The sequence below is a fragment of the Cryptomeria japonica genome, chromosome 5 (assembly GCF_030272615.1).
Source record: "Cryptomeria japonica chromosome 5, Sugi_1.0, whole genome shotgun sequence".
Lineage (NCBI taxonomy): Eukaryota > Viridiplantae > Streptophyta > Pinopsida > Cupressales > Cupressaceae > Cryptomeria > Cryptomeria japonica.
The window spans coordinates 13,330,832-13,358,477 of NC_081409.1; the positions used below are offsets into that span (position 1 = coordinate 13,330,832).

The 27,646-nt window shown below is 35.6% G+C and overlaps 1 protein-coding gene across 1 annotated transcript; it reads left to right on the forward strand.

Moving 5' to 3' along the window:
- Positions 1–12,399: 12,399 nt before the first annotated feature.
- LOC131875687 (protein MAIN-LIKE 1-like) lies at positions 12,400–12,882 on the forward strand. The gene has a single exon (XM_059220294.1). The coding sequence runs from the start codon at positions 12,400–12,402 to the stop codon at positions 12,880–12,882; it is 483 nt and encodes a 160-aa protein (XP_059076277.1).
- The last annotated feature ends 14,764 nt before the right edge of the window (positions 12,883–27,646 follow it).

The following is a 27,646-nucleotide window of genomic DNA, read 5'->3' on the forward strand; positions in this document are numbered from 1 at the left end:
TGTCTAATTCTCTAACAATAACTTGGTCTTATGTCATGTTGTTGTCACTAGCTTGTTCTAGGTAAGTCCCATTTTAACATTGTTTTGACAAAAATAACTCTATAGCCCTAAAAATTCCATTTTTGTGTTTTATAGCTAAAAACTTTGACTAAAGTTCTTGTGGAAAATTAGAGTAGTAGGTAGATATTGGTTTTCAGGACTAAAAATGATAGTGAATTTTGTTGCACATGTTTTGATAGATCCTATGAAGAGCACACGATTGAAAGATATAAGACAACTTAATAAACACATCAGCAAAATTGAGTTGTGGAAAATGAATCACACATTGATGAAGAGGGCTAGGAGTATGATTAGGAGCCAACCAGAATATAATTCTCCACTGAAGCAATTGTTATGGCTTGTTACCTAACTATAAAAGTCTCCTATATCAACTCTTGTTGACAAGGCCATTATGGAGGCCTAAATGAAAAATAAACTCTTTTTACAACATCTTCAATTTTTTGGTTGCAAGGGAGATGTGTATGTGTGTAAACAGGAGTAGACAAAGGTGAAGAAAAGGGAAGTAAAATGTATCTTTGTTAGCTATGGTGTGAGTGTGAAAGGGTACAAGATTTAGGACCCTATGGTTGATTCTTTTGTATATTAAAAGTAATATTCCAAGTCAACATGTTGAATAGGCCTTGATATCAAAATTTCTCAAGCAGCTGCTAATATCATTCTTGACATGTTATTGCAAGAGCACAAGTGGATTTATAAAAAGAAAAAATATGTAGACCAATTGATTAGAGAAGGCATAAATTCTAGTAGCCAACAAGGTATGTTATGTTGGGTGATTAATGTAGTGCAATAAATGATCACACTAGCAAGCCACACTATACTAGGCGATCAATAACAAAGATCTAAAGATTGACAACCACACCTCAGGAGGCGCTATGTAACACAACACCGCCACTTTGAGGGCACACCATTGAATGATTATAAGCAAAAAGAAGGCCTTATATGCCTTGCCTTAAGATGCCAATATATTGTCATCTTGATACCTTAAGGAAGATAGAGAACCACATCAAGGATAGAACACCTTCAATGCCAAGGAGATATCCTCAACAAAAATGTGTGTGTTCCAAGCTAGGAAGAGAGATCCTTATAAAGGATGCAATTCTTTACACAAGGAAGAGATAGTTGTAAAGGAGATATCTTGCAACAAGTGTAGAGGGATATTTATCAAGGATACATGACTATCAAAGGGGGAGGAAGAGATATTTACCTAAAGATATCTACCTCCAAAAAGAGAGGAAATCCTTAATAAATATGACATCTCCAACTAAAAGATAGAAGGAGGTCAAGAATAAACACCTTCCCAATTTCTAGGAGAGGGGATTATTTGATGAAGGATTGCTCACTTTCTATCACCAAGGACAAATAATTTATAATATACACACACTTTCAAGAAATGAAGAGGTCCCAATCAAGGATGGAATCTTCACGAAGGACAACAAATTCTATGCTAGAAAGGATATCAAGTTTTTAAAGATACAACTCAACAAAGGGAAAGTGGATCCTAAAAAAGGAGATATGTTTGACAAATATTCTTGCCCCATAGTGTAGCGAGAAGAATAATCAGGCCATTATGTTGTTATCCAAGGATGATTTCACATGAAATTGTACCACCATGAATGGCAATGAACCCCCAAAAGGTAAGCAACTAGTGTCACCTAGTGAGGAGCAACATAATGGGAAAGATATGTTATTTAGAAAGGATAAGACAAGAGTGCAACTCATTGTCACTTGTCACTTGAATGATACCAGTTACAATAAGTGTTGAATTTTACACTCCAAATCATGACATTCATTAGTGGAATGACCATAATTTGATGATATACACAAAAATAAGGATTTTCTTGAATTTGTTTATGATTTTTTATTTGATTTTCAAAGGGAGAGTAATGAACTTGGCTCAAAGAAGGTCATACATAATACTCTCTTGTTGTGATGAATATTTAGGAGAAGACATGTGCATTAGATAATACAGGATGGTATGTCAACAAAGGAGGAGGTTGGAAACCTAAAAATTGTTTAGAAATATGTGATTTAAATTTCCCATGACCCTTCATACTTTGTTTCATACCTCCTAAATCATCTTCATTGTATCCTTTCTTAGAAAGGATTATGAAACCAAATTTATGAAACCAAATCCATATTTTTTTTCAAATCAAGTGTAGAGGTTTTATTGGGTGTTGAAATGTCAAAAAGAGAAGGCTCACTCTTAGTTTCAATTGTGTTGAAGTCTAAGAGCCCCAATCATCATCAATTAAGGAACTTTATTTTCTCCACAAAATGAGGGTGTAAATTCTAATGAATCCCAATTTTTCTCTAAGAATAGGAGACTACTTTGTAGAAGTAACTATAGTGTTAAGAGAAGATATGCATCCTACTCTATTTTCAACATCAGTATGCAATTTTGTATCACCCTCTAGTGTATACATCTCATTGTTATGAATGAACTTGAGTGTTTGATGGAGGGTACAAGGGACCGCTTGCATGGCATGTAGCCACAATTATATGTGAGAGTATTAGGCATGACATGGATAGATGTGGGCAATATCACATGAACTACTTTAATAGGAAATGCAATTGTACCTCACAATTATTGACCAACATTCAAATCCACAAATACGAAGAGAATTTTGTTGAATGAGGGAGGTATCCGGTTTGAACTTTTTAAATAAGTCAATGCTTCAAACATTAAAATTTAATTCATTATCAACTAGGGTACGTCTTATAGCATTTCCATTAATGAGGACCATAATCATGAGGGTATGACATTGTTTTTAAAATTTTAAAGGTGGTAACTCATGTTGTTTGAAAACAATATCTAACTTTGTTTCATGCATCTGATCAAGAAAGGTTGCTACATCATTTGGTCTAGTAGAAGACGAGACAAATATATTTTTAAGGCTTCTTGGAGCATCCCATGGTATGTATGTGAAGTTTGAATCAAATCACAAAGGTAGATCTTGGCTAGTGTAACAAAAATATGCTCAACAAGATCATACTGTTTACCAACATGTTGTGAAAGACGAGGGGGTAGAGGAAGAAAAGGTTGAGAAGTGGGAAGAACATTTGAATCTTGTTTGTTGTGTTAAGTGTTATATGTGTGAGCTACTGCATGATAATTGGGTTGTTGATTCATCCTACCTTTAACAACAATCACTAGTTTGTTTTGAGGTTGAGGGGAAAGGTGGACAACAATTTTAAGCTTCACATGACCTCGAAAACCCTACTAGACTCAACCTCAAGATACAGGTACTCATAGAGGTCTTTGGACACCTATCCAAGACACTAGTGCTAGAGGGACACCGGTGCAACGTTTCGTAGTCCTTTGGGCATGCTATTGTCCTTTTTGGGCGATAGTGTCTTAAGTTGCCAGTTTGTTATTTTGTTGTCCTTCGAATACGCATCTATCCTAACTAGTGAGCATACCCAAGGTATGGTACAATCACCCAAACATCATGAATGCATTGGAGTAGACCAAATTTTTGGGCAACACTCAAGGAACACAAAAATATCAAGAAATCTATTGTTTGAATCAATGAAATGGTTTGTTTTAACTAAAGAAGTATTTTAATTCATCATATAAATCAAATGAAATCATTTTAGATAAAAAAGAATGAAAAACAATCCTACCTCAAAATTGCATAAAAGCACACACTAAATAGATGAAAAATTCTTTTTATTAGCAAGCAAAATCTGCCAAAGCAAATCAAATGAGCTAATACCCACATAATTCTTCCCACTATTTCTTCCCCAATCACCAATTCAAAAATCCACTGTAGGATGGTTTTTGATCAAGAAAATGTAAAAATATGCTTTGTTGAAAATGACTCTCATTCCACATTATAAAACTTCATTACTATTCACTTTTGAAAATGTTAAATTTGACATTATTTATCAGTTGTCTAGATTCACCTCTTAAAGGAGAATCACCTTGGTTCAAACCCTAGGTTCAACTTGCTTTATTAATGGTGATCTGGTGAACAGAGAGATTACACCACAGTGAGGGAATTTACTCTAACTGTAACTGATGTAATGCAGATTGAAAAGTGATGATGTCATGGAAATGGGGACAAGGCAACAACAAAGTTCAATGTTAATAAGTTAGTTTCAACCATAAAACCAAAACAAAGAACTAAAAACCATTCCAAACATATCAAAAGAGATTTCAAAAAAGCATGAAAGAAGTTTAACAAAACAAAAGAAAGGAGAAGAGCCTCCCTAAGACGCTTCCATGATGCCTTTTGATGCTTCTCCCTTCTTTCTCCCCTCTCCAAGTCCCAAATGAGTGTAACTCTCAACTTTTAGCACTAGCCATGGATGCCATATGGAGATTCAAGATGGTTGGATGTGATAAACAAATGCTATGCAACTGTAGATAGTGATGCTATGAAAAAGCTCTATGCTAATACCAGTATATCAACAATACTCTAATGCTTCCTTCTTTGCTTGAGGAGAAGGGTTCTATTTATAGAAGAAATGGGGAAATGAAGGGTTAAGATTGAGCAATCTTAACAAGGGTTAGGATTGAAAGATATTCAATCTTAATTTATTTACATGAGAAAAAGGAAGATAAAACATTAAATGCTTGAAGACTTTGAGGGAAACCATTAAAGGCTTGAGAAGACTCTAGAAGGAAGCCATTAAGTTTGAAGACTTTAAGGGAAACCATTAAAGGCTTGAGAAGACTCTAGAAGGAAGCCATTAAGTTTGAAGACTTTAAGAGAAACCATTAAAGGCTTGAGAAGACTCTAGAAGGAAGCCATTAAGTTTGAAGACTTTAAGGGAAACTATTAAAGGTTTCAAGTGGGTGAGAATAAATAGGATTTTAAATAAATAATTTATTTATTTAAAATAGTTGTGCAACTTGCACTTGTAGGAAAATGCAAGTGGGTGGAGGATAAAGGTGATTTAAATAAATGTTAATTTATTTAAATGTGAGAGATGGGATTTTGGGGGATTTAAATAAATATTAATTTATTTAAATGTGAGAGAAGATTTAATTAAACAAATATGATTTATTTATTTAATTAATGGTCTGAATTTGGTTAAGTGAATTAAATCAAATAAATTGAATAATTTATTTAATTAATAGGAGAAGAGGGTTAAGATGAATTAATTAAATATTAATTTAATTAATTATTGATTGATGGTTAAATAATCAAATAAATACTAAATATTCATTTAATTAAGTGGACATATTTATATGACTACAGAATACGCAGAACAAGGAGATCGATCTGCTGTTAATACGGTATGAATTTGATATATTGAATGAGGATTGTGTTTTATGATGCTTCTAATCGATATTCAGATGGAGGGAGAGATTGATATTAAATACTTAACATGATGCTTGTTCCAAACAATACATCTCTTATTCAACCACCACGTCTCTCCCCCTAGAAGCAGTTATGTATTAATACGTCTAACTACTGATGTTAGTTAATACGTTAAACATAGAATCGATTCATGTATTTATCGATTCACATATTAATTATTATGAAGAATCGATTCAATATAAATATGTTCATATACATATAACATTGAATAGAATTATACATGTTAGTCGATTCATATACAATAAATATTAATATCACATTTATCATAACTATATATTAATTAATTTGTTAACTAAGTTTGTCTAATTCCGATTAGACAACTTAGTTGGATTAGTCATATTAGAAGATTACTTATCAACACTAATCTTCAATAGAAAATATAATACAATAATTATTCAATATTCCTTATTTCTAATCTCTCGAATAACCAAATTAGGCTAATCATGCAATTGCCAACAAAGAAATACACACAAGGCACCTTTTAATTCTTTTAACTATTAATTTCTAATAATATCATTTTTCATATTTAAAATTGATTATAAAATGCAAATAAGCAAATATGCACAAACAATCTTTTTTGATCGACCACAAGGGGGTTATAGGGTGTTCCAGACATTACCAACTCTGAGAGTTTTTTTTAGACTGATAAACATACATAAATCATCCCTAGAGGTATGATGGGTAGGGTTTAGTGACATATTAGTTAGTGTGCTTGTTGGAATATTGGTAATGATTTCATAGGACAACAATTACAAGCTTTAAGGAGAAGAGATATAATTAGGGAGCAAAGATTTAATGGAGAGACATAATTAAGAAGTGGAGCCTTAATGCAACATATATAGGCAACAATAAATAAATAAGATGCACATGGACCAATCCTTGTCTTGAGGAAATAAAGATAAAGGTTTGTAAACAAAACTAATAATAATAAATATTATAACTCCCTATGGCCAACCTAGAAGAAAAAATAAATAAATAATATAGGTCTATTATAGTCTTGGCCAACATCCTTTGTGGAAGAAAAAATAAAAATAAAAAGGTTATATCTTGCTACAACCAAACTCCCTTATGGAGCACCCAACTTTGGGCAAGGGTTTAAAAATAATAAAAAATTATATAATTTAACCTGCTTGCTAGCCTTTGAAAGGTATAAATAAGAGGCGTTTGTGGATCATATAAGCATCCATTCATTGCATATTATTCCTATTCTAAAAGAAGATTTTCAATAGAAGGGGATAAGACTTAAAGAAAAGATAAAGAGCAGACAAGGAAGCAAATTCACAGAGAAAATTATTAGATCTTCAAGAATAGAAATTAAAGTAGAAAGTTGTAGATCTCGTGAGTTAAAAGTATCAAAGGATATGAGCATAAAATCACAAACTGCGGAGCAGATCTAAGGATCCTTTTGAGAGTAGCTTTTGAAGGCAAATTTCAAACATTATGAGAAGATCCAAGAAACAATTCTTTTGAAGATATATTGCAGTTTTGAGAGTAGAAGTTTAAGGAGTGGCAAATTCTTGAAGCCTTTTCAAGGGATTTAGGGTAGATCCAAACAACATCATTATTATCTTACATCTCAAAAGTTGGAACCTTCTACTTAGCAAAATATGAGGTTGGAACCTCTATTTCAAGAGATTGGAGTCTCTTGCTGAGTTGGAGCTCAATGGATGGGATTGGTGTCTCCTATGGGTCGAAGCCTAAAAATTTGTACAAATTTATATATAAAAGGTAATATCTTTTTGTGATTTTATTTCGCAAGGGTTTCCACATAAAATCATGTGTGCATCTTGTCTTCTTTTGTTAAATATTAATTGTGTGAATGCTTTGTTCATTGCTTCGAGATTACTAAATTTAAAGTTGAGAAAGTTGGGCTTATACTGATTCACTACCCCCCACTCAGTATGAGTGTGTGCGTGCTTTATTTAATTGGTATTAGAGTGGGTTCCTTTGAAAAAGCCTCGCCGCTTGAAGGAAATATTTTAAGAACACACATGGCAAATCAAGAAGGGTTCTCTTCGATTCGAGCTCCATCATTCAATGCGAATACCTATGCTTTTTGGAGTTTTAGAATGTGCATATATTTGATGGCTCATAGATTGGATATATGGCAAGCAGTTGTGAACAACTATGCGATGCCTTCTACTCCACCTACCAATCAAGCTGAAAAAAGAGCATTTGAGAACAATGCAAAATATATGAATGCGATTATAAGTGGATTAACTGAAAAATGAATTAGTCAAAGTCATTCTATGCACATCAACAAAACAAATATAGGAAAAAATTTAAAATAATTATAAAGGAGATGACAAAGTGAAGAAGGCTAAGCTCCAAACCCACATGAGACAATTTGAAAGCCTAAAAATGAAGGAAGAAGAAAATGTTGTTGCCTACTTTTTCGATGTAGATAAAGTTGTAAACACTATTCATGGTCATAAAGAAAATATTGAAGAAGATGTTATTATGTAAAAAATATTAAGATCTCTTTCCATGAGATTTGATGCAAAAGTTACAACCATCGAAGAAATGAAGGACTTGAATACCTAGAAGATGGACAAGTTGCATGACATTCTTATGACATATGAAATGGGGACTCAGATTGGAACAACATCGAAGTGAGAAGTTGCCTTCAAAACATCAAGAAAGATGAAAAACAAAGTTCCAACATCAAGTGAAAGCTCAAGTGATGAGGAAGAAGCCTACTTTGTGAAGATATTCAATGAAGGATCAAGCAAGCACAAAGGTAAGAACACTCTTAAAAATGTCAATTGTTGCAGTATATGTCATTATGTTGCCAAATGACCACAGGTTGTAAGTGAAAGCAGTGAAGAATAAAAAGTATATTATAATAAGAGAAAAGACAAGAACAATCATCATAGTAAGAAGAAGCACAATCAAGGAAAATCCAAGAAGAGTTTTCAAAGACATAAGAAGAGCCTATATGCCTAAGGAAGTAATAGTTCATCTGAAAATGATGAAAAAATTATGGAAAGTGGAAGAGAAAAAATTCTCTTCATGGCCATGAAAATGAAAGAAGCTCTAAGATGTGAAGACAAAGAAAATGGAAAATTTGAAAGTGAGGATGACACCATAATGGATCTTGAAGAAGAACTTATCATTGATATTGACGAAATCAAAAGACTAAAGAAAAGTAACTCAAAGTTGAAAGATCAAATTCGAGAGGATGGTGAAAAATCAAAAAAGACAATTATGGACTTAATAACTCAAGTTGAAGAAGCCAAATGCATCAAGGATGTCTTGAAAGAGCAACTAAAGGAAAAAATCTTGGAATGTGAGAAGCTTGAATTTGAGATTGTTTCCCCAAGCAGCTAGAAAAGACCAAAGAGCAGTTGAGAAAAAACATGAATTTTGAAAAGAGTTCAGAAATGTTAGAAGACCTTGTTAATTCACAAAGATTACCCTTTGTCAAAAGTGGCCTTGGTTTCAATGGAAAAAGTTCACAAACCACAAAGCAGTTCGATAGAAAGAATTATGTTGTCGTCCTCAAATGTTCTAACAAAGAAGCAAGCAAGGATGTGAACAAAGAAGAAATCAAGAAGGATAAAGCCTCAGTCTCAAAGAGCCAACACAGACGATCTCAAATGGACATTCCCTAAAAGAAAGCCATGCACTACCAGGTTCAATTATTCTTTTCATGGATATTCTTTTTCATGCAATCAATACAGTCATAAAGTAATGGAATGTAGAATGCGAACAAGGAATGATTTTGGATTTTCAAAAAGGATTTTCAATTTATTATCTTCTCTAATGGTCTATAATGTCATATTTCATAGCCAAGTTTTGCAGAAGTATTTTTCTTGAGCCTCCAACACAAGAAAAGAAAGAGGATACTTGTGACAAGAAAATGAATGAATCAAATAAAGTTTGGAAGAAAAAGGAGCAAGAGATTGAGGAGAGATACATGCTTGTACATGTTGCTTTACATGGTCAAGATGAGAGAAACCAATGATATGTTGGCAATGGATGGTCAACTCACATGAGTGGCAACAAGAGCAAATTTCTCTCTTTGAAGAAGGTGGATGAAGGAACAATAAAATTTGGAGACAATGCTATAGAAAACATAAGAGGCAAGGGTACACTCAGTATAGACAATGGAAGAACCAAAACTAAAGATGTTTCATATGTAGGATTGAAGCATAATATACTAAGTTCGAGTCAAATGTGTGATGAAGGGCACATCTTTACATTTCATTCCAGAGGATGCAAAATTATGAAAGATAGAAAATTAATAGATGATGCCTATAGAATGGATGAAAATCTCTATATTCTCAATGAGGTCAAAAGTTAAAATTGCTACATGGGGCAAGAAGATGACAATTTTATATGGTACAAGACGCTGGGACACCTCAATTTTGACAATAACTTGAAGATTAGCAAAAATCATGTCGTAAGAGACATGCCAAAACTAGCAAAGCCATCAAATACTATTTGCAAACAATGTTAATATGGGAAACATACAAGGACAAGCTTCAAATTGAAGGAGTATTCTACATCAAATATTTTCTAACTTGTTCACACTGATTTGTGTTTGCCCACGAGGACAAAAATCTTGCAAGGTGAGTGTTATTTCATGTTGCAAAATGATTATTGTGTCGAATTAAGTTTTCACCTCAAAAATTGACCTGCAACTTTTTAATCCATCATGAAAAATTAAAGTTATAGGAACTCAAGCTTCAACCAATGAAACAACATGAAATATAGTAAATAAAATAAATGATACCTTCATGGATTGTGTCTCATTGTGTCCTAACCCCATTCTTCTTGGTTGTAGATTGATGTTGCTCTCAGACAAGCACTGGTAGCTTCCAAGATGGCAAGTGTGGAATGGATTGATAGATAACTTAATAGTTAATTTTGATATGATATGCAAAATCTATGTGATAATAGGCTAAAATGCTATAAAAATGATTTATGCTAATTTGCTCAAAAACTCTAAAATGTTTAGACAAATGAACTCACGGATGCAAAGATTAAGACTCCTAGTTAACTTAGACTATTGGAAATTAGACTCAAAATGCACTAGAACTCCTCTATTTATAAATTTTTGAGTGCATAAGCTTAGGTGGCAGAGATCAAAGGTCATCATTAAATCTTGCTTTTTGGATGGCTATGAGCAAGAGGCTGAAGCTTGAGAGAAAGGGGGAAGGAGAAGACAAGTGTCACTCATCTCACGTTGACTAAGGGGAAGACTGAGTGAATCTAGGATTGGTTGGAGAATATTTAGGGATGGGGGAACAAGTGGAGATGGACTAGGGTTAGGTGGACAAAACCTCCTCCAAGAGTATAGGATTATTGGAGCAAATATAGGAGGTTTCAAAGATTATGTGTACGTACACATTTTATTCATGAATATGAAGTGGCTCATAAATGATTTAGTTTTATTTGATTTTATTGATTTAAATTAGCCACATGATGGATGAGTTGGCAAAGGTGGAGATGAAGGGTGAGTTAGAAAGTGGTAATTATGAAATTATTTAATAATGGAACTATAGGATAGTGAATAGTGCACAAATATGATAAGGGATGATAATTAAATATTAAATATTTAATAATTTTTCTTAGAAGAAAGGGGGTAATGAATGAATTAATTAAATGGTTCAACTCAATTAATTAATAGAAGAATATTAAATACTAATAAAATAAATAAATTAATCTTTTCAAATTAATTATTTAATAGAAGAATAATCATTAAATAAATACAAAATTTATTTAATTTCTCATAGCCAATTTTATGTGTATACTTTTTGCCCCTCTTTGAAATGATGTTGAAACAACATTGTTTCAAAGATTAAATCAAGTCTCGATAATGCCCTTGCCGATGATGAAAATACTGATTGTGTGCCCCCTCGGGAGATTGATCGTGAAATTATGAAAATTTTGATTGAGCGATTAATCTCACAATAATTGATTGAAAAGATTTGATTAAAAATAGGCCCTTCAATTAAATTCACTTTTGAAAAATAAATAAAATTGCCCCACTTTGAAAAATTAATTACCCCTTCAAAAAAATAAAAAAGGTAATAATAAAATTAACCATGGGCCCATTTTATCCTCATTTGCAATTTGTCAGCTTTTGGAGAGAAAAAAAGAGTTGTCTTGGAGTGCTGAGCTGGCAAGATGGTGATCTGATACGAGCAACATAGATTTGAGTGAGTGCGACGGTACCAGCGCCCTGTCGTGTATGACCCACCGGTGAGTGACCTATCATGAGCCTAGTTTTTTATTTCCATATGAAATTTCTAGTTTTACGCATAATTTAGGGTAGTTTGAAAAATTTCCGATTTTCCCTCATTTGTTTCACACTTTCGTTTGTTAGGTTAGTGCTTTTGTGATTTAGGTTAGTACCTTCATTCGTTTCATGCATTCACTCTATATGTTCACACATCTGTCATTCCGGTTAGCGCTTTTGCTTGTATTGCACTTTTTTTTGCTAGGGTCGCGCATATGCCTATTTGGATTTTGCATTTGCCTGAGTTCGCACTTTCATGGGTTTTGGTCGCGCATTTGTGATTTATGTTAGCACATATACCCTATTTTTCGCCTGTGCATATTTTGATCACGTATATGTTATAATGTGCAATGCTTTTGTATTAAATTTAGCTTCGATTGATTGAATGTGTGAATCCACAGTGATTGCCTTTGATTTGATGTTTTGATTTTTTCAATTGGATAGATTGATGTTTGATTTGATAGATATATTGATGATTGATAAGAAATTTGATTGCTTGATAGATGTTTTGATCGATAGGATAGCTGTTTGTTGAAACCATGATTGATGGGTTGATTAATTTGATAGGAGCTCAAAGAGACCAATTTAGTCTCTGATGAAGAGCTTGATATGTTGATCATTTGATTGATATCCTGATTTGTTTGAGAGATAAGATTTGCTTGAAATGTTTGATTGATAGGATAGATGATTGATAAAGATCAAATTCTCGTGTTTAAACATGAGAAACTCGATGTTCTCCATTATTGGGAGAAATTCCCGGCCATGTGCCACTTGGTGTCGGAGTTGAGTCAGGATGCTGTTAGACACATTGATGCATGCAGTTTGCGTCATCTCCTATATATGCCTGATATCATGCATAATAGGGGTCTTTTGACAACGTTGGCCGAGAGATGGCACAATGAGTATAACACGTTTCACCTACCCACTGGCGAGATTAGTATTACACTCGAGGATGTGTATAGGATCTTACATATCCATTTTACTGGAGAGCTTGTCCAGTATGACTACCATGATTTAAGAAGCATTGAGGCTTGCAAGGAAGTTTTTGGAGATGAGAGCATTGATGGCGGGGAGATCAGGTGGGAGGATATGATTATGCATTATGAGACTCTCCCAGTTATACTCGCAAGTTTGATTGGTGGATTCATCTATCCAGATAGGAGATCACAAGGGTTTGTCGTTGGATGGGGCAACATTCTTCAGAGTATGATGGAGCACTGTACTCGATATGCTTGGGGTATTTGAATGCTCGTGTATATATATCATGATTTGCATTAGGTCGTGTATGATGGCGAGGCTAGCTTGTCTACTGGGTACACACTCCTCCAGATCTGGTGTTGGGAGAAAATTGCTATGACACGACCAGTTCATGACAGGGTTAGAGCGGATGGTCAGCCTTACTCTTATTTGTACAGAGGCATCCTTACTCAGCGTAAGCTGGGTAAGCTTGAGTATTGGCGCTGGGTTCTTGATTCGTTGGATAACGTTATTTGGAGGCCATATGTAGACTACGAGCCATGGTTAGATGACACACACACTCTTCCTTTGGTTTGGAAGAGCATGTATTTGATTGGGCGCACTCCATACATTATTGAGCGACAAAGTTTTGGCCGGATTCTCAGACAGTTTGGGATGATGCAGTCTATGCCATAGGGACTTGCTATGTATGTGAGGAGATACTTCGATATGTGAGATTGGGGCTCTTCTCTATCTTTTGATACTACTCATGTTGAGTTTTTGGTTGTCCCTCATGTAGTCATGGATTTGAGATGACATGTTATAGATGCAGGTGTCACTGATGATTATGCCATATACTTTTTATAGCATCCCGTGTCACGGATTACTGATCCGGATGATCCTACTCACAACTCATGAGGTGAAGAGTTTGATTCAGATGATCCCATCTTCAGGAGACGGTGATGGAGGAAAGAGATTAGAGCTACATGGGAGGTAGGAGGATATGATGGGGATGATGGTCGCAGAGGGAGGTGAGGATGAAGAGGAGGCATGGCTAGAGTCCGTGGAGGACGTTTTGGACATATTGGTTAGATTGGTAGGATAGGGGGACCACTTCCTATGGTAGGTAGATATGAAGTCCGGTTTTGTGGGAGGGATACAAGGAGGGATACTTGTAGAGGTAGTGGCAAGATTGGATCAGTGAGGGGAATACCCTCTCCTTGATTGAGTAGAGGTGGTGGATCAAACAAAGTTTAGGGGAGGGGGATCGATTTTGGTCAGATCCTTCCAGATCCTTGGGTCATAGTAGCGCATGGAGGCTTGGATGAGGGGGAGGAGGATTCAGAGGACCATGTGCCACTGATTCATCGATGGATCATGAGATCCACATAGGGTCAGAATCCATTTAGTGGAGAGGTAGGAGAGGTGAGTGGTGATGAGGCTATGCAGGATGTACCTCAGCAAGATCTGACTATGGATGATCTCAGAGCACAGATTGATCAGCTGAGAGCGCAGGTACAAGATATCACCCTTGAGAGAGAGAGAGCATTGAGGAGATACCGAGATGCACAAGGTATACTCAATCATATACAAGAGGTTGATCCTGGTGCACTCTTAGTCGATACTGTCAGAGCATTATTTTGGGCTGGGAAGGAGACTATGCATTGGCGGAGATTATATGAGGATTTGGTCTCAGAGAGCCAGAGAGCAGGCAGTTATGCGACCACCAAATTATTAGGAAGGATGGATACCAATATTGGTGAGGTTATGAGGTCTCCTTAGAGGGATATAGACATGATCTAGGAGTAGGACCATCTAGTGGGTCTTCTCGTCCACCTCCAAAGAAACAGACAGATTCGGGCGGTAGTTGCACTGGACACCCTTGATTTATATATTTTGAGACTTGATTTGTATCATGGGACATTGTATTTTATTGATTACTTCTTTATGATATCATTGTATACTTGGAATTTTTCATGTTTATGATGATGTGCAGACATAAATTTATATGATGCTTTGATTCATGATTTATTATGCATGTGACTATGATGATGATGACCTATATGCATTAATTATATGGATGATTCTATGATGATATTTTATTTTCTTTATGTTTTATGATTTTATAATGATCTATATGCCTCTATGATATGATGATGATCTTTATGAAATGATGTTACCTATGATTATATGATCTATATGATGATGACGTTTCTATGATTTACATTATCTATATGCATATGAAAATGATTCTATGATGCTTAACTCAAATGATCAAATGCAATGATCTATATAAAAATGCTTATAATGATGACTTATGCAATGGATGTTTATTTATATTACATGATGTACATGCATATGATGATGAAATGATACTAATGAGATGCATTTGATTTTGATTTGATTATTTTGATACAATATGATGTTTATAGATGATAATGTAAATGCCTATGACGATTCGATGGTGAGACATTAATAATAATGATGTAATAATATGGTTAATGAATCTAAATGCAAAAATGAAATTAAATGAACCTAATGGATAAATGATTCTAACGGAACTAATGATAACTAGATGTGAAAATGATAATGATAAATAAACCTAACACAACTAATAATGGTATGATCAATGCAAATTGCACTCTATTCAAACTAATGCAATCCTAATGCAATTAAAATGAATGAAAATAATTAATGATGAATGATGAATGATATGATGATTATATTAATATGTAAACCTAATGATTGAAAGATGAAATGAACCTAAATAATTGAATGCAACCTAATGCAACTTAATATGATCAGTGCAAATTATTTTTGTTTGTCCAAATATACTCAATCTTTATTTCGACCGTTGATCTCAAATGAAATGGGATGAAATAATTATAATGCAACTGACAATGAATGCTTATAATGTAAATGTGAATGACACTAATCTAAAATGATCTAACTTAAATGATACTGCCATTCCTCACATGCTTTCTTGTAACAATGCTTGATTTCATCATTGAGCTTTTAAATTGTTGTAAGAAAATACAAGCAACTTGACATAATGATTCAAGTTGACTTGAGTACTTCTTACATGGATTTTGATATAGCAAGTTAATACAAGCAACTTGATATTATGAACCAAGTTGACCTAAGTATTTCTTGCAGAACAGACAAGGATTATCCCCTTTCATGGATGACTTGATACGTCCTCCATGATCTTTTGCCAATCATATCCTTAGATGAGTACATACATTACTAAGAGATAAACCACAAACATAAAACAAAGAAAATAATCATGCCCCATCATAGCTCCTCTAGTCATGGACATCCTCGAGTTGCATAGGGCACATGATTAGCAAAAATCAAGATATAAACATTGAATCATGTATGTTGTACATATGTTCTCGTAGTCATTAACTGATATAATCATCTTGATGAATGATCATTGATAATCCTACATGACTTGTTGGTTGAATATTTGTATTCCGAGTTTCATGATTCAGTTGTTACAAATGTCTTGATCTTTGTTTCCTTGTTGCTCGTCGTCTATTTCAAAACCCTAGGTGTTTTTGTTTTTTCTAGGTTTTTGAATGTTTTTGGATTTTTGAAGCTTTTAAAGATTCCCTCAACAAAGGTTTTAGAATTTTGCCCCCAACGGAAACAAAATTTATGATGGATATACAAAGGATAATCCAAACCATGGTGGGATGCAATGCAGATATTATTGACTCCGATAAAATCCAAGACAGTGACTACGCTAAGTATGTCAAAGATTGATAAATGTTGATAAGCTGCAAATTTCCTACTAATGGTTCAAAGAAATGGATGCCAATTGAATATGCTAGGATGGATAGATGAGAAAATTGATCTCATAGATGGAAGAACCCACTTTCAGATAGCACTTGTTTACCAGGTTTTCACCATCTAAATTTATTGCATTTTTCCATATATTTGATTGATTTTTTATTTTTTTTTATTTTGACTGTTTTCGTTGTTTTACACTGTTTTCATTATTTTTGTATTTTTCTCTTTATGCTTGTTAGGGATTTTGCCGCTTTCATGATTTTTAGATTTTTTCTGCTTTTTCACTATTTTTTGGTATTTTTTGCTGATACTTTTAAGCATAGAATTTCTTTAGATGCATAGTATTGATAGGCTCATTGAAACAATCACCTTATGGTGTAGATAATCTGTATATTCTTGAACCATATGCTTCTACCATGACAAAGTGAAGCAGTCACCGGTGAGGAGGGACCTCAAAGAGATCAATCCGGACCGGTCAACAAGAGTAAACACGACAGAAACACAAAGATATGATGGAGGCAATGAAGAACAGATTGTTTTATTGCATGAAATTTGATTACATCCAACCAGTAACAATCGGGTTACAACATATTGGATCACAGGTCTGGTAGAATAGGTCACAACTAGGACCTTGAATCTTATGATCTAACTTCTATGCACAGTCTAGCTGCTTGATTCTCTCATTGATTCCCATTGATTACATTCTAATGCATAATTACAAATATATATCGATCCAAAGGATCCAGTCAACCCAAAAAGGGATCAAAACCCGAAGAACAAGACCTAACATGCAAAATAAACAAGGTTGACCTCCGCCAAGAGATTCCTTCGAAAAATCCAAAGGATGAAACGTAGATCACGGGGAAAGGTCATCTACATGACAAGGAACATCATAATCAACACCCAAGGCTCCGTAAGCTTCAGAGGTTTCGGTAGATCACCATAATAGGTCTCAGGTAACCGGTAATAAAGGAACAACCGGTAACAAAAAATTGTCAAGGAAACCAGTAGCGATATCTTGCCAGAAAATGATCCAAATGCGATGTAGTATGGAAGCAAGAAAGATGATCAAGTCTTCAAGTAGAATCCAACTCCATAGGATCCAGTGAGCCAAAACTAAGACACATAGAAAGGAAAACTGAAATTGCAAACATAAAGGAAAATATTTTTGGTTGATGCAAGATTGCAATGAACCGGGGACGTTCTTGCATCACAAAGAGACCCAACCAGTTTGGCTCAAATTTGCCTTTTTTCTCGATCATGCTGGTTGCGTGGATTTTCTCTTAGGACTAGATCTCCAATCTGAAAAATTTATGGCTTAACTCTATGATTGTAGCTTCTCGCCATCCTTTGTTGGTATTCTTTTAAGTGATCTAAAGCATTTTGGCAACGTTCCTGAATTTGTTCAAGTTCTTGAAGCCTAGAGACTCGATGTTCTTCCTCTGGGATAAGACCTTTCAAGGACACCCATAGAGAAGGTGTCTCTAATTCTACTGGTAATATTGCTTCTGATCCATACACAAGGCAATATGGAGTTTCCCCCGTTGGTGTACGAATGCTAGTTCGGTATGCCCATAGAGAAGGATTTAACTGAACATCCCAGTCTCTACCAGCTTCATTAATTGTCTTCTTCAGAGTCTTGAGGATTGTTTTTTTTATGCCTCAGCTTAACCATTTCCTTATGGATAATATGGTGTTGAGAATCTATGTTGGATCTGGAATCTCTCACATAGTTCTTTCACATCTTGATTAAAGGTCATCCATTATTAGTGATAATGGTCATAGGAATACCATAGCGACAAATTATGTAGTTTAGGATAAATGATGAGATCTATTTTCCTGTCACTGTTGTCAAGGGCACTGCTTCAATCCATTTAGTGAAGTACTCAGTCGCAGTCAGAATGAATTTGTGTCCATTAGAAGATGAAGGAGTTATCTTTCCCACTAGATCTAGCCCCCATTGAGAGAATGGCCATGATCCTACTAGAGGATGCAATTCTTGTGCTGTTGCATGAATAAGATTCCCATGAATCTGACATTCTTTACACTTTTTAGCATATGTGAAGGAATCCCTTTCAATAGTGGGCCAATAATAACCCAATCAAATAAGTTTCTTAGCCAACATAAGACCGCTTGAGTGTGTGCCACAAAAAGTTTCATGAACTTTGTTTAGAACTTTCTTAGATTCTTCACATTCAAGACACCTTAAGAGAGTGCTATTCAAACCTTGCCTATATAGGGCATCAACGTTAATGGTATAATGAGGTGATTGTCAGATAAATTTTTGCTTCTGATTGCAGGATAAGTTTTGGGAAAGAATATTCTCTTTTAGGTACAGATAAGTTTGGCCGTAGAGAGAGGCATCGGTTCCAGATATGTTGCAGATAATTTGGGTATTTGGGGAATCAATGGTAGGATAAAAGATTTCTTCCACCAAGAACTCGTAACACTCTTGATTTTCCTAAGTTTGCAAGAGAGATGTTATTGTTGCCATAGCATTAGTAGCTTTATTCTCACTCCTTGGGATCTGAGTAAATGTGATTTCAGTAAAGTGCGCTTTGAAATATTCAACCATCTTCTTCTATGGCATCAATTTGTCATCTTTGGCTTGATATTCATCATTGATCTGATTGATTATTAGCTGTGAATCACCATAGACATGTAACTCCTTGATGTTCCATTCAACAACCATTTTGATCCCAATGACTAGCTCTTTATACTCTGCAATATTGTTTATACATGGAAACCACAGTCTATATTATTTTGGAATTGTGTGACCTTGAGGTGTTATGAACAAGATCCATGCACCTGATCCATGCTCTGTGTAGGAGCCATCAAAATACAACTCCCAAAACTTTATACTAATTGTAAGAATATCTGCATCAGGAAACTCAATGTGTAAAGGTGCATTATCACACAGGGGTTCTTCAGCTAGTTGATCTGCAATTACTTGTCCTTTTATAGCTTTCCGATCAACATACTCAATGTAAAAATCACTTAATACCATGACCCATTTAGCCAATCGACCAATTAATGTTGCCTTGATAAGTAAGTACTTCAATGGATCAATCTTTGCAATTAGCTTAACGGAGTGGGTAAGCATATAATGTCGCAATTTCTGAGTTGCGACTACCACTGCTATACATGTCTTTTCCACTGCTGTATAGTTCAACTCATATCCAGCCAAGGTCCTGCTGATATAATAAATTTCTCTTTCCTTTCCTTTGGTGTCATGCTGTACCAAAAGAGCTCCTAATGATAAATCCATTGCTGAGATGTATAACAACAATGGTTTTCCTTTGATTTGTATTGCTAGCATTGGTGTATTTACCAGATATTGTTTGATTTGCATGAATGCTTCCTTACATTTATCATCCCATCTGAATCGAACATTCTTATGTAACAAGTGAGTAAAAGGATGACATCTGTTAGCTAACTGTGCTATGAATCTCCTGATTGATTGCAATCTCCCTTGTAGAGAACACAATTGGCTAATATTCTTTGGGGCTTACATCTCCCTGATAGCTTTTACTTTCTCTAGATCCACTTCTAATCCACGAGATAATATGATATAACCTAGGAGTTTTCATGATGTAACTCCAAAAGCACACTTCTTTGGATTCAGCCTCAATTTGTATTGTTCTAGTCTATCAAAGATCTTGTTTAAGATTTCCAAGTGCTCTTATCTTGTATGTGATTTTGCCAATATGTCATCCACAGAATCCTCCATGAAAGTATGCATCATATTGGAAAATGGTTGTCATATTCTTAAGCCCAAATGACATAACATTCCAATAGAAAGTATGCCAAGGGCATGTGAAAGGTGTCTTCTCTTGATCTTTGGGAGCTATCTTGATTTGATTATACCTCAAAAAACCATCCAGTAAGGAGAACATTTCATGTCCTGCTGATAAATCTACAATGATATCAATGTTGGGTAATGAAAAGTCATCTTTTGGGAATGCTTTATTCAAGTCCCTAAAATCTGTGCATACTCTGATAATTTTGTCTGGCTTTGATACAGGCACAATAGTTGACACTCATTTTGGATATGCAACGGGTCTTATAAACCCTACATATAGTAGTTTCTTCAATTCTGCTTTAACAAGAAGAGCAATATGGGGATGCATCTTTCTAAGTTTCTATTTAACTAGTTTGGCTCCTGGAGTGACATTGAGATGATGCATAATAATATCTGGATCAAGTCCTGACATATCAGTGTTGTAAAGCAGAAAAATCGAACCCTAGTTGTTCTCCCCTCCCCAACTCCAAGGAGAGAGAAGGGAGAGTCACTAGGGTTGATGGTTTTCACTTAGGGGAGACTTTACATTCAAAAGAGGGGTTGAAACCCACAAGATCCAATCCCATGCAATGCAAGATTGGATTCTAAATGAGTTTCAAGGGTTAAGACATCAAGGATACCCTCTTTTGTAAAGAATGTAGATAGAAAGATTGAACTAGGAATGCATGTAAAGTAGGAAAGATTCGCTTATAAACAGAGATAGGGATATGGGATGAAGCTGCGGACCTAGAATTAGCAGTAAAATGTTGAGACGGTGCTGTTCTGCAAATTTGAGCGAAAGTTGACGGGACGATGGTGCCTGGGGGATCTATTCGTCTCTGCACAAGGATTCCAGATCTTCAATTACAGCCGCGTACCTGCAACCTACACACAGAAAAGAGAGGACGATTGGGGGGTTAGGGATGAGGGGTTTGCCTTTAGGTCAAACCCCGGTTTTGGAATTAACCAAGAAATGAGAATGCTGTAAATGTAAATGTTTGTAATGTAAACAAGTACTGATACCTTGTTGTAAGAATGTTTGTATTCTTACATGCGAAGGTGTGATGTATGTAGTATGTTGTATGTTGTATGTGATCTCCTCTTCAATGAATGAATCCTTGTCTTGAATGCAACACTTAGCCTTGAATGGAGACTTAGAATGCTCAATTGCTTGAAGGAATGCTTGAATGCTTGAATGTTTGAATGTTTGAATATTGCTTCCGCGTCTTGCTCACATATGTCCTCCTCTTTTTTTTCGACCTCCTCAAATGGGAGAGGAAATTTAGTTTATATACTTGTCAATTAGGGTTGATAGACTGATTTTTCTGACCTTAGGCCGACCAGGAAACATTATTTTCCAATTTGAAAACTTAAAGACCCGAAGCCCCAAAAGAGACCGGGCCCAAAATAGGGCCAGGGACCAGGGCGCTGGGCGCCCTGGTCCCACCTCCCGTGACAGCAGGGTGCAAGGAGGATTAGGCCAGGGTGCTGAAAAATGCAGTTTTTGATGTCATGAACAAGTTTCGGGGTCTCCATTCAGGTTCCGTGTTGCATCGCCATCGTGAAGACCCAAATGCAGTCGAAATTACAAGTGTCGCAATTTTAGGACGCTACATTTAGCCCCCACTTTAGCGGGAGTATAAGCGTACGCTCATACTTCCGGTAAAGTACAAGGAAACAACATTGAAAAGCTTTCACCACGTCAAGGAGGCAAGATACACCAAGCCCCCAGTGGACTAAGGATCTTACGACTTCGATTGACAAAGTAAAAGGGAAGATCATGAGGGAGAACCATGATTGTCAGTAGTAAGGTTCCCTCACTATGAGTCATGCAAGAAAGATATCAAAAATTTTCAAGGCAAAGCTAAATTTGTCAAGAAATTTTTAAGTATCTTGAAAAGATATGAACGGGATGTATGCCCCCCTACGTTAAAGCGATCGCACATGCCTCACCGGGGGTGATTGCTTTAAGGTAGTGATACATATAAAAAATGAGAAAGGAGCACGTTATCACAAGGATTTAGCCCCCAAGTGTGAGATAAGCCCAAGGATAATAGACACAAAACACAAGGTGACTTCGCTTTCCCCAGGGTCAGTATGCTGTACAATAATTCATGTATATCATATGTATGTATGCATAATTGTTCTTCATTACCCAATCAAGGAAGGTCACCTAGAAGAAGGGAACACATGTGTCTTTTGAGTCAACATGAGAGAGACCAAGAGATCTCAATGCTTTGCATCGTCCTCAAGTAGACAACACTAGGGACAACAAATAGAAGAATGAGAATAACACATAGAAGAAGTAACAAAAGAGATCAAGAGAGGAGGAGAGAGTCTGCTATGCTAATGAACTAGTCTAGCACGTCATCTACCCCCCGATCTTGCTGATCAGTATTTCGGGAAGGTAGGAAACACGCTAGAGGAGGAACATCCAACATAGCAGATGGAGCTATCACAAGATCCAAACAAGGGCTATGTTCATGTTCTGAGCCACGTTGTTCTTGTCTAGGAGCTAGGATAAGTGCTTTAGAAAATGCGTTAGATAAATGGTTATCAACATCAACATATTCATATTCACTATCAGAATGAACAGGAGTAACATTTTCATCATGAATAACATTTTCATCTATATCATCATCAAGATTTATAAAAATAAGATCTTTAACTCGCACAGGATCAAGACCATCATGCATCTTATGTTTAGGAGATTTCGGCTCAATCGTCGGCTGAGGAGAAAATGGAATAATACTAGCCGAAGGTGTTTTTGGGGATTGCAAAGTTTGAGAAGCAGCCGCCTGAGCTCTAAGACGACGCTTTCGTCAGCGTTCACGTGCAGAATGATTTCGTCTCGTCTTAGTAGGAAGTTGAGAAGATTGAGGAGGAGGAATGTTCTCATCCTTATCACTTGGGTGTTTAGGTTGTGGTCTCTTAGGTTGAACAATAGGAGAAGAGGAAGGTCTCTTCTCTCCATAAGAGGAAGGAGGAGGAACTGCTCCATATAAGGGAGGGATATTTGGTTTAGGAAGGAGACCAAGCCCATCATGATGAGGAGGTATAGGTCTACTTTTAGGAAGTTTATTAGATATAGGCATAGTTACATTCATAGGAATGGGTTGGGAATCTTCTTGAGGAAAGACATTAGTTTTATCTTTCAAGGGAAGAACTTCCTTCTCAAGAACGATAGGAATGTCAAGTTTGGGTGTTCTAGGTTCACTTAGAGATAGGATCATATCTTTTTTCCACTTTTGATAAGATTTGAAAAGATGATCACTTCGCGGAGGAAGAGATTGGAATTGTTTAGGCCAAAAGTAATCAATAGGAACGCTAGAAGTTCTTTCAGTTGGTTTAAAGAGACTATGATTGACAGTAACAACTTCACCATTATGGGGAAATTTCAAACACTTGTGAATAGGAGAAGCAATAGCTTTCATGGAAGACAGCCAAGGATAGCCTAGCTTCACACGAAATTGTTCGGATGATGGAATAATAGAAAAGTCCACATCAAGGAATTTGTTATGGACCTCAATAGGTAATGTAATAGAACCAATTGCAGGAGAAGAAAATGCATCAAATAATTTCACAACCACATTTGTTTCATCATAGATCACTTGATTCAATTGCAAAGTAAAAAGAAATTCTTCAGTAATGACATTAACCATACAAGAAGGATCAACAAGCACTCCACGGCAAGGTGTGTTCTTGACTTTTGCAACTATATATAAAGGACCATCAGGTGCCCTGATAGTTTCACTGGAATCAAATGTGATGGAAGGTTCTTTAGGGATTTTCTGCTGCTCTACAAAGTTAATCACATTCGGAGTCATAGACACAAGATCATCAAGTGAGACAGAGGAATCATTAGTATTAATCACATTAGAGGTATGAGAAGGTAATGGATCAGTAAAAATCTGAAGATTTTGGTTAGGAGGAGCTACAGATGTGTTGCCTTTATCATTCACACCAGAAACAGAGATAGTGTTATTATCAATCAAATCTTGAATTTTACCCTTTAAAGCAAAACATTTTTCAATATCATGCCCAGGATGACGATGAAATTGACAAAAAGATTTGTTATCAAAATAGGGTGAATTAATCTTTGTAGGATCTATTTGCCTTATAGGAGGAAGAGTAAGCACATTTTGTTCCAATAACTTATTCATAATACTATGCAATGATTCATTCAAAGGAGTAAACTTTCTTTCTTTCTTGAAAAACATAGAAATAGGAGGCACACCTGATGCTGCATTCACATTGTTGTTGATGATGTTTTCATTGAATTTAATGGACTCTCTGTTCGGTTTAAACTTCCCAAATGGTTGTTGACTACTATCACCCTTATCACTCGGAGCCATAGGATTTGCTTGTTCCATTTGACTCACAGTCAGTTGATAATTGTGAAGAGTTGCGCACAACTATTGGAAAGAAGTAAACTCAGAAAACAGAAGTTTTTCTCTAATATCTTTTTGTAAATTAGAAATAAAGATTCTTTGAATATCATTGTCAGGTATTGGAAAAGAAATTTGAGCATACAAATGCTTATATCTACCAATGAAATCAGTCACTTTTTCTTTAACACCTTGTTTACAATGCATTAAATCAATCAAAGTAACTTTAGGACTTATATTGTTTTGAAATTGTTGAATAAAAGCATTGGCAAGTTGTTCGAAAGAAGTAATAGAATAAGAAGGCAACGAGCAATACCATTGTAGGGCTTTATCTCTTAATGTTCTAGTAAACAGTTTTGCAAGCAACCTTTGGTCATAGGCAAAATCGGTACATATTGTTTGAAAGGTCTGAACATGTGTTAGAGGATCACCCTTACCATTATAAAGCTCCAAATGTGGAATTTCAACATGTTTAGGGGGGATAGCTCGAACAATGTCAAGAGAAAGTGGGCTCACAACATCAAATGTGGGCACACTAAACTTAGATTGATTCATAGAGGCAATTTGTTGCTGTAAAGAAGAGACAGTTTGTGCAAGATTGTTAATGGTCGCTTCAGTCGAAGAGTTCATATTAGACGTGTTAGATTGTGATGGAGGTATTATGTTATTGAAAGAAGGTAGAGAGTAAGGTGGTGGGACACTATGATAGTTAGTCATAGGAGATGATTGGAAAGGAGGAACACTACAAGGAGGAATGGAAGGGTTAAATGAATTGCCCCCTTGCATCATGTTTATTTGTGGAGATATAATAGGAACACTCATTGAAGGAATGAATGAAGAAGTTGGATTGAATGAAGGAAGAGGGTTGATTGAAGAAGAAGGATTGCCCCCATGATTAGTGATCATAGGAGGAATGTCTTGTATTGAAGTAGTCATTATGTTTGATGTAAAAGTAGGTATACTAGCAATAGGAGTTGTCAAAGGAATAGAATGATTAACTTGAGTAGGAGGTTGTGTATAACCTAAGGTTTCGGCACAACTTTTCATCGACATCACATTCGAATGCACAATGTGTGCAATACCACGCAAAATATCAATTCCATTCTTATCACTTTGAACCATACGTTTTAGACCTTCAATTAAAGGAAGAGCTTCACTATCAGGGTATTCTTGAGACATCCATTGTCAAAAATCATCAAATTGGTTATCCAATTTTGAAAGTTGTTCTACAGAAACCTCATGGAGAGCTTCTTCATCATTAAGAGGATTAGAGGAATTACCCATGTCCTCGTTAAAAAGGCCATTCAAATTAGGTTCCATCTCCTCGGTAATTACACCTTGGAAAGACTTAATTCTAAGGATTCGTCTAACGGGAATAGTGTAAGTAGGGCTTATTGTTGTAAAACTCATGCACTAAAGAGAGAGAGAAGATTTTGAATTTTAGAGGTAGCAAATTTCAATAAAATCAGCCAATCTCCTAGATTTAAGCTGTTAAATGCAATTAGGACAATCTCCCGAAATTTCGAAAAAAATGTCCGGGACCGTGGCGAACGGAGTGCACACGGTCCGCGCAACTTTTTTCGAAATTTTCAGGGATGAAAGTTATGATGATTTTAAAGCTAATTTGAAAAAATTGAGTGATTTTATGATCTGTAGATAGGCCAAATTAAAGTTGCAATCTCAAAATTGAACCCTACCAAGATTGTTGAAAAATGTAAATTTTGAATCTTGAAAAAGAGGGGGAAACTGAAATTTTGAATTTTATGATTTTAGAAGGAATACTGAAAGCAATGCAGGCTTTGAAATTTTAAAAGTTGACTCGATTTCATGCAAAATTCAAATTTGAAAGTGGAAATCAAAGATGTTGCAATTAAACACTTAATTTCAAAAGTCACAAATTGCAAAAATTTGAATAAAGCACTGAAATTTTGAATGAATGCTAACACACTTTTCAGATTTAGGACTGTAAGAAACACAATTTTGACATGAATTTCAATTTCAACAATTTTTGAATGATTAGAAGCCTCAATCCAAGAAATCGCTAGACCAACTTTGATTTTAATTTTGAAAGTGTTAAAATTGATAAAATTAGCCAAAATTCTGGATTTTAGCAAAAAAATACAGTAAGATCTAGCTCCCGAAATTTCGGAAAAAATGTCGGGGACGAGGGCGCTCGGGGTGCACACGGTCCTCGCAACTTTTTTCCAAATTTTCAGGGATGAAAGATATTGTGATTTTATTGCGGAATCCAAAGTTACAGCCGATTTGGAAGTGTTTTGATTAGTGAATTATCAGTCAAAGGTTGAATCAAGAAGGTTTTTAAAAATTAGGGTTTTGACATTTAACCACTTAATTTTCAGAATTAAAGCACAAATATGAATTGACAATTTGCAATAGAAGGGTAGATCTGAAACAAGCATTAACAATTAAACATTTCACAAGCTCAATTACTAAAAAGAAAATTTTAGGGTTTTTATGCAATTAGCCTCTAAAATTTGCAAAAGATCAAACATGGAAATATAATTAGGAAAGCAAAATTTTCAGATCTAACCATGAATAATCAGAATGAGGATGTTCACATTGGGTTCACCAAAATGTAAAGCGGAAAAATCGAACCCTAGTTGTTCTCCCCTCCCCAACTCCAAGGAGAGAGAAGGGAGAGTCACTAGGGTTGATGGTTTTCACTTAGGGGAGACTTTACATTCAAAAGAGGGGTTGAAACCCACAAGATCCAATCCCACGCAATGCAAGATTGGATTCTAAATGAGTTTCAAGGGTTAAGACATCAAGGATACCCTCTTTTGTAAAGAATGTAGACAGAAAGATTGAACTAGGAATGCATGTAAAGTAGGAAAGATTCGCTTATAAACAGAGATAGGGATATGGGATGAAGCTGCGGACCTGGAATTAGCAGTAAAATGTCGAGACGGTGCTGTTTTGCAAATTTGAGCGAAAGTTGACGGGACGATGGTGCCCGGCGTGCACACGGTCCTCTGAAAAATCCGCGAAACGAAGGGGGATCTGTTCGTCTCTGCACAAGGATTCCAGATCTTCAATTACAGCCGCGTAACTGCAACCTACACACAGA

Excerpts from the sequence above, each read along its gene's own strand:
- LOC131875687 (XM_059220294.1), top strand. The coding sequence starts at position 12,400 with ATGTGCCACTTGGTGTCGGAGTTGAGTCAGGATGCTGTTAGACACATT.